The sequence below is a fragment of the Epinephelus lanceolatus genome, chromosome 22, assembly GCF_041903045.1.
Source record: "Epinephelus lanceolatus isolate andai-2023 chromosome 22, ASM4190304v1, whole genome shotgun sequence".
NCBI lineage: Eukaryota > Metazoa > Chordata > Actinopteri > Perciformes > Serranidae > Epinephelus > Epinephelus lanceolatus.
Window position 1 is genome coordinate 21,663,690 of NC_135755.1, and position 12,444 is coordinate 21,676,133.

The following is a 12,444-nucleotide window of genomic DNA, read 5'->3' on the forward strand; positions in this document are numbered from 1 at the left end:
GGCCGTTGTGGGTGCAGCTGTTGTAGGTGCAGCAGTCGTTGGTGCAGCAGTTGTTGGAGCGGCCGTTGTAGGTGCAGCAGTTGTTGGAGCAACAGTCGTAGGCGCTGCAGTTGTAGGTGCAGCAGTTGTAGGAGCTGCAGTTGTTGGAGCTACTGTTGTTGGTGCAGCAGGTGTAGGTGCTGCAGTTGTTGGAGCGGCAGTTGTAGGCGCTGCTGTTGTCGGTGCAGCAGTTGTAGGTGCAGCTGTTGTAGGTGCGGCCGTTGTGGGTGCAGCAGTTGTTGGAGCAGCTGTCGTTGGTGCAGCAGTTGTAGGTGCAGCAGCTGTATTTGTTTGTGTTGCAGCTGGTGTAATTGTAGCTATAAAGCACCAAAGAATTCAACAGATTTAGTAAAACACAATTTATCTTGCTCTTATATTAAGTAATTACGACATTTAGGTGATTCTACACTCTGATGTTCAGTTAGCTTTGAAATATTTGAGGATGTGTCAGGAAGAACTCAACCGTAACTTGATGCTGTGTTGGTGTTGATCTTACACCTTTTCACATTTTCTATTAACATTTCAAAGCAACTGGTTCAACATGACTCAGCTCACCTGTTAGAATCAGCAACACTGATACAATGTGTGTGACACCCATCTTGGTTTTCTTTTTCTCTATAAAATCAAACAGTACAGAGATTTACTGACTTTTAAGTATTACACAGTGTTAAACCTGCAAATGAAAGTTTCCATAATAGCAGTGATTTTCGTCTTTTTTACTCAAGTTACACAAAACATTCAAAGGGAAAGATTTGATTTAAAAAATAACTATAATGCAGTATCTGTCCATGAAATAATCTGTATCCTGATCCATGATTTTATCCTTTGAAGGAACTGTGATAAAATGCAACTTTCACTCCTCTTAAACTCATCAATGTTTCAGTCAATGTTGTCTTACTCAAGATTGGTCTAGTTCTCGACACTGGTGTAAAGACCACTTTTTGAACGTCTTGGTCTCATCTGTTACTCGAGTGCATTTTTACTTGGTCTTGTCTCAGTGTCAGGATTCTGGATTTTTATTTGGAGACCGTTCAACATCACAACCACGGGGATATTACTAAATAACAAAAAATTCACCTCCACCATGCCTTTAATTATTTTATAAAAACATTTCTCATGTTTTACTAACACATACAGACAATATGGCAATAACAGAGGTGAATGAAGAGGAATCTTCTTTTGTCTTTGTAGGTGTTTTTATGAGAATGTGGATCTTTGAGATCAATTTTGGGAGTGCCTATGGTTTGTATGTCACACAGTTTCTACCATGCAGTGTGGGACTCACACTGGTCTTGGTTGTGGTCTAAACTTGGTCTCAGCCTCTAAGTCTTGGTTTTGTCTGAGTCTCCATACACTCTGGTCTTGGTCATGACTTGGTCTCGGTTTAGGTGGTCTGGACTACAGTACTGGTTGTCGTACACTGTACATTTTCATTCATGGCTTTCTGACAAAATACATAAACTGTTGAAAAATGAAAGAAAGGTTAGAAATGCTGAATAAATAGAGATGAAAAACAAAATTAAATAGCACCTATGTGTATTTGGGGGAAACTAAAAAAACAAACAGACTAGAATATCAGCTAAAGAGAAAGCTACAACTGGATTTTACAACATTTTATAATAACTTAACGAGGCAGTCACTTATTGTCACTTTAAATATGTGATAATGACAATTAAATTATAATGAACGAGAATACATGAGCATTTCCTAAAGGTAAGACAGAGACAGCTGATAAAATACATTTGTTCATAAATATGTAAACACACAAACATTAACCACACACACACACACACACACTCTCTCTCTCTCTCTCTTCTATACACACATAGTGTATAAGTGTAGAAAGTTCTACATATATAAAATGAAAAATGCACTTACCCAAGTGTAAAGATATGAGATGAAAGTATAAATCCCCCCCTTCTATCTGCTTTCAATGTTAAACACTATTCCAGTGTCTTAATTCAGTCCTGTTCACGTCTGTGATGTTCCAAACCTTCTCACCTTAAGTGACAGTCCACATCTATTATGGCCTTTATATTGGAACAGAATACAAAGCTAATGAAGTGACTCATAACTGATAACCTCTTAAGAATGTTGTGACACCTTTGTGATAAACAAAACCACATCACTGGGTACAGGCTGTCAGATGTCAATATGTCAGTGTCTTGGCTCAGTATAATGGCATACTCCCTTTTTAATCCTGTGCAACAGGTTGCTGGTACATTTCTCCGAAGTGAATGTCAAAGGATGTTCCTCCAGTGTGATGAGAAATTATGACAAAGAAGTAAGTTTAGATTTCTAGGTATGTGATAATGAAGCAAGGCGAAAGGCACCAAAATAAAAAAAAGAAACAAGGAAATTGTATGTTTTGACACAGTGAATGAGTATTGTCTATGATATTTGGGTTTTTCCGAGGAGTTTTGTTAATAGGTAATACAGTACAATACACATCTTGAGTGTCAGATCATGATATTAGTATGTTTATAATGACAAATAAACTGCACCTGCTAAAACCGGACTTTAACAGGGTTCACCACGTTGAATGAAAGACTTTTAAAGACCTTTTAAATGCTGCATACATTTCACTTTAAAAACTGTCATAATTATACTGGCCACAATATGAGCATATGATGAAAATCCAGTCATGAAGATACAACGTAACAATTATTGATATTCAGAACTTCCTAGCAGTAAGAATAATTTTTAATGATGTCATTTTATACAAAGTCAGTGATTTGTATGTCATGCAAATTCATTTGAATATCCTCTCTACCCACTGGCCGGCTAAGTAAGGGATAATGTATAGTGAGCCGGTGACTGTTGAAAAATAACTCCTGACAGGGGAATGCGCAGAGGGGTTCCATTCCCCTGAAGGGAGTTATTTTTCAACTGTCACCGGCTCACTATACATTATCCCACTTAGAACATGGCTCACTACTAAAACATTCAAATGTTAAAGTGGCATCAATATTATTAAATTGCTGGCAGAGTGTATTGACAGAGGAGAGGCGTTCACCAGACAAACTGCGGCCGTTTCCTGGAGCGGAGGAGAGGATTTTACTCCACTTCTCCTGGTCGGAGATGCTGGGTGCCCAGTAGCTGCGAAGGCTGCCCTCACATTTATGGCCAGTGACCGACATGATCTCCCTGCTCTCCAGGCCAGCTTGGAAGAGCTGTGTGGACTAACGTTAACTGATTTTGATGCTCCTCAGCCGAAGGCCGTTGCTATGGCATCCCTAGCAACGGAGCAGCAGAGCAGCGGTGATACCTCAAGAAATAAACACCACAGAATTTTGTTGATAGTATTTAAGAGTGCTATGTTCTAACTCTTGATAATTATGTTAGGTTAAGCTTTAAGATCAGGTTTGTCTGGTTTACAAAAATTTATGATCTCATGTCTTAAACCACTTTAATAATATGTTTCTGTTTGGTTTTATATAAAATGAGCTCACCTTATCTGCATAATGAATACACAGTGAACGTCTGTCCTGCTGTTCTGTTTAGAAGTGTATTATCAGGATGGGGTTCAACATGGGCGTCTGTGGGGATTTGACCAGCCTCAAATACCACTGGATGGCGGAACAGAAACTGCTGTAGGAGCACTAAAACTATCTGGTTGGGTTTAGGCAACAAAATTCGTTTGTTATGTTTAACAGAAAACAGATCATGTTTTGGCTTAAAATGAGTAGCCCACATGACAATGTACATGGCATATCTCACATGACATACATCACATACATCGTGTGATGTGACATACGTTGACATACTTACTTTGATAAAGTAACTCAACCTTGAATATTGGGGACATTAACACTGGTCTTTATAGGGCATGTTCAATCTGAAAACGGTGTGCACTGTTTTGCTGCAGTTTCCAGATTTAACGACATTTCCTCAAAACCATGTGAGATGGTTTGCAACGGGCTTCAAGATAGCCTGTGTTTTCTCTCCTTTGTCACAGGTGTACCCAATCAGCAGCAACATGTATATTACCCAAATTCTGGTAGAAATGTACTCACTGTACACACAAGTTTTGTTTTGCTGTCACACTTGCTCTGGCAGTGGATGTTTTCCATGCCAATAAAGCCCATTTAATATGAACTGAATTAAGCCCTTCATATTAAAAAGCAGCGCACCTGCGCAACACAACAGGGTGTAAGTTTGCTAAGCCCTAAATCAGAGTGCTGTGTTTCTTTGACCCATCCCAGCTCTGTCTACTACGTCGCCTGAGTTCCTCTCTGACTCCAGTAATAATTGCTATGGCCTCTAGAGGTTACCACTTAACAAAACAACAAAAGTATGGGTTATAATTGCTGCTCATAAAGATTACCTGCATAGCCACTTTTAAAAGTGGGACAGTCTCCTCTGTTGAGTGTATGGTTACTTTTTATTAGGGAGTATAATAACTGTTCAGAAGTAAAAGTAAAGTTTGTAAGGACTGCAGATGTAAACCACTATAAGCCCATAGTCTTTGCTCTCTTACCAAAAGTTTTTGCTTTCTGTTATTGACAATAAAGACAAAAGTGTCTCTTTCAAGGAATTATCTTAACAACTATCTTATGAGCACTTGTGTCACAAATTCACAATTTGATTTTTTTGGTAATTTGGTGAAAGTCATGTGCACCTTTAGTTTTTCTTTATTGACCACTCGAATATCCTTTGAACCCATGAAGTGGCTTCCTTGTCAATTAAAAAAAATTTCAAGCTTCTAAGAAGATTTCTCGTAAACATTATTCTTACTGTGGCTGTCGTAGGTCTTTGCAACATATTTTTTAAAGTTAACTTTAACTTCTTTAAATTTTGACAATGACTGACGCTGGTTTTGATGCTGCTGGTTATTCTGTGTTAGAGATGACTAAAGAACAATGTTTCTCTCAGACTGTGTGGCGGTGTCTGAACAAATATGAATCTCATAGCCAAAGAAAAGTATGCACCACTTCCAGTTCTCGCTTTCTGAACACACCTGATTGTAAGACACTATTGTGAAATTTAATCATACAAAATCACTCGGCAGGGTTTGATTATCAGTAAACATCACTTCACTATTTAAAGCTCCCGACATTAAACATACCGTGATGCATTTTCTATTTACCCACCAAATTTCCAAAACATCACACGAGACAATTTGAAGTTTTGAAAGAATCTGTATTCTGATCATTGTAAAGTTAAACTTAGTTAAATTAAATGAAGAAATCTCACAGAATACAGCTATACATGATTACATAAATACACCTTGTATAAATAAGAAAACTAACAGTGCATTGTTTTGACATATAGATGTGTATATATATAAAAATCATACCTCACCATGGCTCACTATGAGCTGCAGGTGTTCCTTCATTTCATTGAAAACACTTGTTCCTTTTACAATATGCTCTCTGTTATTGCTATGTCATGTTATACCATGCTACGGTATCTAGTTAAACCTTAACATCAATTTTACATGCATTTGTAGACCAGGGAAATGTTTGCACAGACTTTTAAGCTCAAAGTAAAACTACGCCATTTTGAATGATCTTGTACAAATTACAAAGACCTATCTTTTTTCTTTTTTTAAAGGAAGAGAAATTTCTCAATCTGCATGTATTAAAATAAATGTGCAACTGTATTCTGACAATGGTTAGAGTGATTTAAGTTTTTACCTTTCAATGCAGCTGGTTTCACTTGTGTACTTGGACTTGATCACTTGTTTGGCATGACTAAACAAAACAGAATTAGTAACTGTCACTCAGTAAAATATTGCTGTAGCACTTTATTTTCTGACATCCCAGGGCTTAATGGTATATTTTTTTGCTTATTATTCTAGCGATGACTCAGTGGACCAGGTGCTTAAAGTTGGCTGTGTCATTCTGTCTGGCCGAGGATCCTGGACATTCCCACACAGAAGTGTGTTGAGTTCGACAGACATACCTAATCCACTGTCATGACTTTGTCCAGTCAGTGGAAAGTTCAATTTGATGGTTAATTCATCTGAAGCTGTACAAAACTTAGACAATAATGAATCATGGATTTTTACTGACAACATAGTCCTTTTTCATACCAGTGATGGCAGTAATGTTCTGGTGGCAATTCAGATAGATATCAGCACTGATGTTATTGCTGGCTGGACAGTAGCCATGACAACAGTACCAGGCAGCATGCCACGACAAGACTGATCTTGTGGCTTACTCCACTTGAAGCTATAAATGAGGAGAAAATGAAACAAGACATTAGTTTAACAGTTGTGTGATCAAAAATAATAATAATAATAAAAATAATGATCAAGCAGCACCAGTGTTGCTTACATATGCCATTCACAGTGATGGAGCTGGTTTCAATGTCAAAGCCGGTGACGATTGAAGCTGCACTGATTAAAACCCTTGCAATCTGTGTGTCACTGGGAGCAGATGTGCTTTCAAAGACAGAGTCAAGAGTGTTGAAGATGGATCCATTGCTGCAGAAAAAGAAACAAGCAAAACAAAAAGTGCAAAATATTAGATTTATGTCTCTATTCTTATATTGTAACATAGAAATCTTTAAAAAATTACCTGAATGACACCACTTTCAAGGATTTAAAGCTGGTACCGAATTCCCTTTGGAAAATAGGTGTAAGCTGCAGAAACAGAAAACAAGTTGTATTTAAAATACAATGTTTGCTTTTACTTTTGCCTTGAAACACTGAACTGTGTGCATGTGTATACATGTGAAACAGTGTATGTCCTGAAACGTGAGACGTATTTCAGAAATTATTGTTATAATTAAGGGAAGTCAAATGAGAAGTTGCAGAGTAAGCAGGGGGTGGAGCTTTATTTGCATTATTATATTCTCCTTGATGCTTTTGTTATCAGTTATTTGGGGAATTTGAAAATGTGATCCTTTAGTATGTAGGCAGAGAAAGTGCTCCACTTTTTGAGCAGATGCATGAGCATTTTGAGGAAAATTGAAACTTACCTGGTTTACTATCATTGCAGCTCGATTCATATAAGCTGCAGAAGATGGATTCAGCAGGTCGCTTGTAAATGTGCCTTGAACAGATCTGAAAGTCACCCTTTTGGTCATGAGTGCTACAGTTGTAGGTGCAGCAGTAGTAGCTGCAGCAGTGGTAGCTGCAGCAGTTATAGGTGCAGCAGTAGAGGATGCAGCAGTAGTGGCTGCGGCAGTAGTAGCTGTGGCGGTGGTAGGTGCAGCAGTTGTAGTTGTAGTTGCAACTGGGCCTGCTGTAAAAGTCATATAAGAATATGTAAATGAGTGTCGGTCCCCAAACCAAAAATTTTTTTTTTCTTGCTTTCTAGCTCATCCTGCATCAATGAAACTGCATAACACTGAAGTTTTCTTTATGAATCTTGCCTAGCAACATAATTTAGTTTGTGACTTCATAAACAGAGCATGAGAAGCACATGTACACTGTTTTACATACTGATTAGAGTGAAACATTTGTTTACTTACCTACTAAGGTGACTGAGCTGGGATTTATGCTCACGTTGAAGGAGTTGTTGGTATTACTCACTGCTTCTTGGAGGGTAGAAGCAATGACAACATTTGGTGGGGGATCTGTAGTGTTCTGATTGAAGACAACATCAAAATCGGCTTTAATTCCTTCTGCTCGTGATGTACCGAGAGCACTGTTTCATAAAAAAACAGATGGGAAAAGTGTTAAATATTAATTCTAAATCCTGAATAAAGTAAATCACTGAACCACTGTCGGAAAAATAACACGAATACTTTTACCTGAATTTTGTCACAATGCAGTCAACAAAGTCTGGAAATTTGTGCCTGTATATCTGAAAACACTGCAAACAGAGAAAAAACATCAGAAAAGCTTGAGGACATTTAAAGCTGATTTTCGAATCATATAAAAACCCAAAACTTACAAGTTTCTAAAAATGTATTTTGATCTTAACAGTTTTTTGATACAGTTAATGACTAATTTATAATCACAACAGGAACTCACTGTAGCTACAACTCATTTTGCAAGTGCTTTGAATGCAGGGCTGTTGGGGTCATTGTGGTCCTCTGAAAAAGTTTCTCCTGCCAAGTCTGCTGAGAGGCTATAACGAGGTTGAGCTGCTGCAGTGGTAGGAGCCACAGTCGTAGGTGCGGCAGGTGTAGGTGTAGCAGTTGTTGGAGCGGCAGTTGTAGGTGAAGCTGTTGTAGGTGCGGCAGTGGTAGGAGCGGCAGATGTAGGTGCAGCAGTTGTTGGAGCAGCAGTCGTAGGCGCTGCAGTTGTAGGTGCAGCAGTTGTAGGAGCTGCAGTAGTAGGTGCTGCCGTTGTTGGTGCAGCAGTTGTTGGAGCTGCAGTCGTAGGTGCAGCAGTCATAGATGCAGCAGTTGTTGGAGCAGCAGTCGTAGGTGCAGCAGTTGTTGGAGCAGCAGTCGTAGGTGCAGCAGTTGTAGGTGCAGTTGTTGTATTTGCAGCCATTGTGGGTGCAGCAGTTGAAGGTGCAGCAGTCGTTGCTGCAGCAGTTATTGGAGCAGCAGTGGTTGGAGCAGCAGTCGTTGGTGCAGCAGTTGTAGAGGTAGCAGTTATTGGTGCAGCAGTTGTAGGAGCTGCAGTAGTAGGCTCTGCCGTTGTCGGTGCAGCAGTTGTAGGTGCAGCTGTTGTAGGTGCAGCAGTCATTGGTGCAGCAGTTGTTGGAGCAGCAGTCGTACGTCCAGCAGTTGTAGGTGCAGCTGTTGTATTTGCGGCCGTTGTATTTGTGGCCGTTGTGGTTGCAGCAGTTGTAGGTGCAGCAGTCGTTGCTGCAGCAGTTGTTGGAGCAGCAGTCGTAGGCACTGCAGTTGTATTTGCAACCGTTGTATTTGCGGACATTGTGGGTGCAGCAGTTGTAGGTGCAGCAGTTGTAGGAGCTGCAGTAGTAGGTGCTGCCGTTGTCGGTGTAGCAGTTGTAGGTGCAGATGTTGTAGGTGCAGCAGTCGTTGGTGCAGCAGTTGTTGGAGCTGCAGTCGTAGGCGCTGCAGTTGTATTTGCAACCGTTGTATTTGCGGACATTGTGGGTGCAGCAGTTGTAGGTGCAGCAGTTGTAGGAGATGCAGTCGTAAGTGCAGCAGTTGTAGGTGCAGAAGTTATAGGTGCAGCAGTCGTTGGTGCAGCAGTTGTTGGAGCAGCAGTCGTAGGTGCAGCAGTTGTAGGTACAGTTGTCGTATTTGCAGCCATTGTGGGTGCAGCAGTTGTAGGTGCAGCAGTCGTTGCTGCAGCAGTTGTTGGAGCAGCAGTCGTTGGTGCAGCAGTTGTAGGAGCAGCAGTCATTGGTGCAGCAGTTGTAGGAGCTGCAGTAGTAGGCACTGCCGTTGTCAGTGCAGTAGTTGCAGGTGCAGATGTTGTAGGTGCGGCCGTCGAGGATGCAGCTGGTGTAGGTGCAGCAGTCGTTGGTGCAGCAGTTGTTGGAGCAGCAGTCGTAGGTGCAGTTGTTGTATTTGCCGCTGTTGTATTTGCGGCCGTTGTGGGTGCAGCAGTTGTTGGAACAGCAGTCGTAGGCGCTGCAGTTGTCGGTGCAGCAGTTGCAGGTGCAGCTGTTGTATTTGCGACCATTGTGGGTCCAGCAGTTGTAGGTGCAGCAGTCGTTGCTACAGCAGTTGTTGGAGCAGCAGTCATTGGTGCAGCAGTTGTTGGAGCAGCAGTCGGAGGCACTGCTGTTGTAGGTGCAGCAGGTGTAGGAGCTGCAGTAGTAGGCGCTGCCGTTGTCGGTGTAGCAGTTGTAGGTGCAGCTGTTGTAGGTGCAGCAGTCGTTGGTGCAGCAGTTGTTGGAGCTGCAGTCGTAGGTCCAGCAGTTGTAGGTGCAGCTGTTGTAGGAGATGCAGTAGTAGGCGCCGCTGTTGTCGTTGCAGCTGTTGTAGGTGCAGCTGTTGTAGGTGCAGCAGTCGTTGGTGTAGCAGTTGTCGGAGCAGCAGTCGTAGGTGCAGCAGTTGTAGGTGCAGTAGTCGTTGGTGTAGCAGTCGTAGGTGCAGCAGTTGTAGGTGCAGTTGTTGTATTTGCAGCCTTTGTATTTGCGGCTGTTGTGGGTGCAGCAGTTGTAAGTGCAGCAGTCGTTGCGGCAGCAGTTGATGGAGCAGCAGTTGTAGGAGCTGCAGTAGTAGGCGCTGCCATTGTTGGTGCAGTTGTTGTAGGTGCAGATGTTGTAGGTGCGGCCGTTGTGGGTGCAGCAGTCGTTGGTGCAGCAGTTGTTGGAGCAGCAGTCGTAGGTGCAGCAGTTGTAGGTGCAGCAGTCGTTGGTGTAGCAGTTGTAGGTGCAGTTGTTGTATTTGCAGCTGTTGTATTTGCGGCCGTTGTAGGTGCAGCAGTCGTAGGTGCAGCAGTTGTTGGAGCTTCAGTTGTTGGAGCAGCAGTCGTTGGTGCAGTAGTTGTTGGAGCAGCAGTCGTATGTGCAGCAGTTATTGGAGAAGCAGTCGTAGGCGCTGCAGTTGTAGGTGCAGCAGTTGTAGGAGCTGCAGTAGTAGGCGCTGCTGTTGTCGGTGCAGGTGTTGTATTTGCCGCCGTTGTATTTGCGGCCGTTGTGGGTGCAGCAGTTGTAGGTGCAGTAGTCGTTGCTGTAGCAGTTGTTGGAGCAGCAGTCGTTGGTGAAGCAGTTGTTGGAGCTGCAGTCGTAGGTCCAGCAGTTGTAGGTGCAGCTGTTGTAGGAGCTGCAGTAGTAGGCGCCGCTGTTGTCGTTGCAGCTGTTGTAGGTGCAGCAGTCGTAGGTGCAGCAGTTGTAGGTGCAGCAATCGTTGGTGTAGCAGTCGTAGGTGCAGCAGTTGTAGGTGCAGTTGTTGTATTTGCAGCTGTTGTATTTGCGGCCGTTGTGGGTGCAGCAGTTGTTGGGGCAGCAGTCGTAGGTGCAGCAGTTGTAGGTGTAGTTGTTGTATTTGCAGCCTTTGTATTTGCGGCTGTTGTGGGTGCAGCAGTTGTAAGTGCAGCAGTCGTTGCGGCAGCAGTTGATGGAGCAGCAGTTGTAGGAGCTGCAGTAGTAGGCACTGCCGTTGTTGGTGCAGCTGTTATAGGTGCAGATGTTGTAGGTGCGGCCGTTGTGGGTGCAGCAGTCGTTGGTGCAGCAGTTGTTGGAGCAGCAGTCGTAGGTGCAGCAGTTGTAGGTGCAGCAGTTGTTGGTGTAGCAGTCGTAGGTGCAGCAGTTGTAGGTGCAGTTGTTGTATTTGCAGCTGTTGTATTTGCGGCCGTTGTAGGTGCAGCAGTCGTTGGTGCAGTAGTTGTTGGAGCAGCAGTCGTAGGTGCAGCAGTTGTTGGAGAAGCAGTCGTAGGCGCTGCAGTTGTAGGTGCAGCAGTTGCAGGAGCTGCAGTAGTAGGCGCTGCTGTTGTCGGTGCAGGTGTTGTATTTGCCGCCGTTGTGGGTGCAGCAGTTGTAGGTGCAGTAGTCGTTGCTGTAGCAGTTGTTGGAGCAGCAGTCGTTGGTGAAGCAGTTGTTCGAGCAGCAGTTGGATGCACTGCAGTTGTAGGTGCAGCAGTTGTAGGAGCTGCAGTCGTTGGTCCAGCAGTTGTTGGAGCAGCAGTCGTTGGTGCAGCAGTTGTAGGTGCAGTTGTTGTATTTGCGGCCGTTGTGGGAGTAGCAGTTGTAGGTGCAGCAGTCGTTGCTGCAGCAGTTGTTGGAGCAGCAGTCGTTGGTGCAGCAGTTGCTGGAGCAGCAGTCGTAGGTGCAGCTGTTGTTGGAGAAGCAGTTGTAGGTGCTGCAGTTGTAGGTGCAGCAGTTGTAGGAGCTGCAGCAGTAGGCGCTGCCGTTGTTGGTGCAGCAGTTGTGGGTGCAGCTGTTGTAGGTGCGGCCTTTGTGGGTGCAGCTGTTGTAGGTGCAGCAGTTGTTGGTGCAGCAGTTGTATTTGTTTCTGTTGCAGCTGGTGTCATTGTAGCTATAAAGCATCAAAGAATTCAACAGATTTAGTAAAACGCAATTTATATTGCTCTTATATTAAATAATTACGATATTTAGGTGAGTCTACATTTATCTAAGAAATATTTGAGGATGTGTCGGGAAGAACTCATCCGTAAAAAAATGCACTTACAAATGTAAAGATATGAGATGAAGGTATAAATCCCCCCCTTCTATCTGCTTTCAATGTTAAACACTATTCCAGTGTCTTAATTCAGTCCTGTTCACGTCTGTGATGTTCCAAACCTTTCACCTTAAGTGACAGTCCACATCTATTATGGCCTTTATATTGGAACAGAATACAAAGCTAATGACGTGACTCATAGGTAATAACTTTTTGACAATGTCCTGATACCTTAGCAATATACAACACCAAATCATAGGACACAAAGTGTCAGACGTCAATATGTTAGTTTCTTGGCTCAGTAAAGTGGCATCCTCCCTTTTTTCATTCTGTGAAACAGGTTGCTGGTACATTCCTCCAAAGTGAATGTTAAATGAAGTTTCACCGGTGTAATGAGAGGTTATAACAAAGAAATAAATTTAGATTTCTCATGACGTGTGAATGAGGTGTTGCGAA

At 42.7% G+C, this 12,444-nt stretch overlaps 1 protein-coding gene and 2 long non-coding RNA genes across 3 annotated transcripts in view; all 3 read right to left on the minus strand.

The window, feature by feature from the left end:
• Window positions 1-201: 201 nt before the first annotated feature.
• Window positions 202-2,026, minus strand: LOC144459614 (uncharacterized). Its single transcript, XR_013488460.1, has 3 exons — window positions 1,918-2,026; window positions 595-654; window positions 202-356 (listed from the first exon to the last, which is right to left on the minus strand). It is a non-coding gene; the product is annotated as an uncharacterized LOC144459614 (long non-coding RNA).
• A 3,134-nt stretch (window positions 2,027-5,160) lies between these two features.
• Window positions 5,161-7,126, minus strand: LOC144459774 (uncharacterized). The gene is made up of 4 exons (XM_078164405.1): window positions 6,967-7,126; window positions 6,564-6,628; window positions 6,321-6,469; window positions 5,161-6,215 (listed from the first exon to the last, which is right to left on the minus strand). The coding sequence occupies exons 1-4, from the start codon at window positions 7,072-7,074 to the stop codon at window positions 6,130-6,132; spliced, it is 408 nt and encodes a 135-aa protein (XP_078020531.1). The 5' UTR covers window positions 7,075-7,126; the 3' UTR covers window positions 5,161-6,129.
• Window positions 7,127-11,772: 4,646 nt separating this feature from the next.
• LOC144459797 (uncharacterized) overlaps window positions 11,773-12,444 on the minus strand; it is a 52,777-nt gene continuing 52,105 nt past the window's right edge. The window contains exon 3 of the long non-coding RNA XR_013488588.1: window positions 11,773-11,844. This is a non-coding gene — a long non-coding RNA (uncharacterized LOC144459797). The remainder of the gene's footprint in view (window positions 11,845-12,444) is intronic.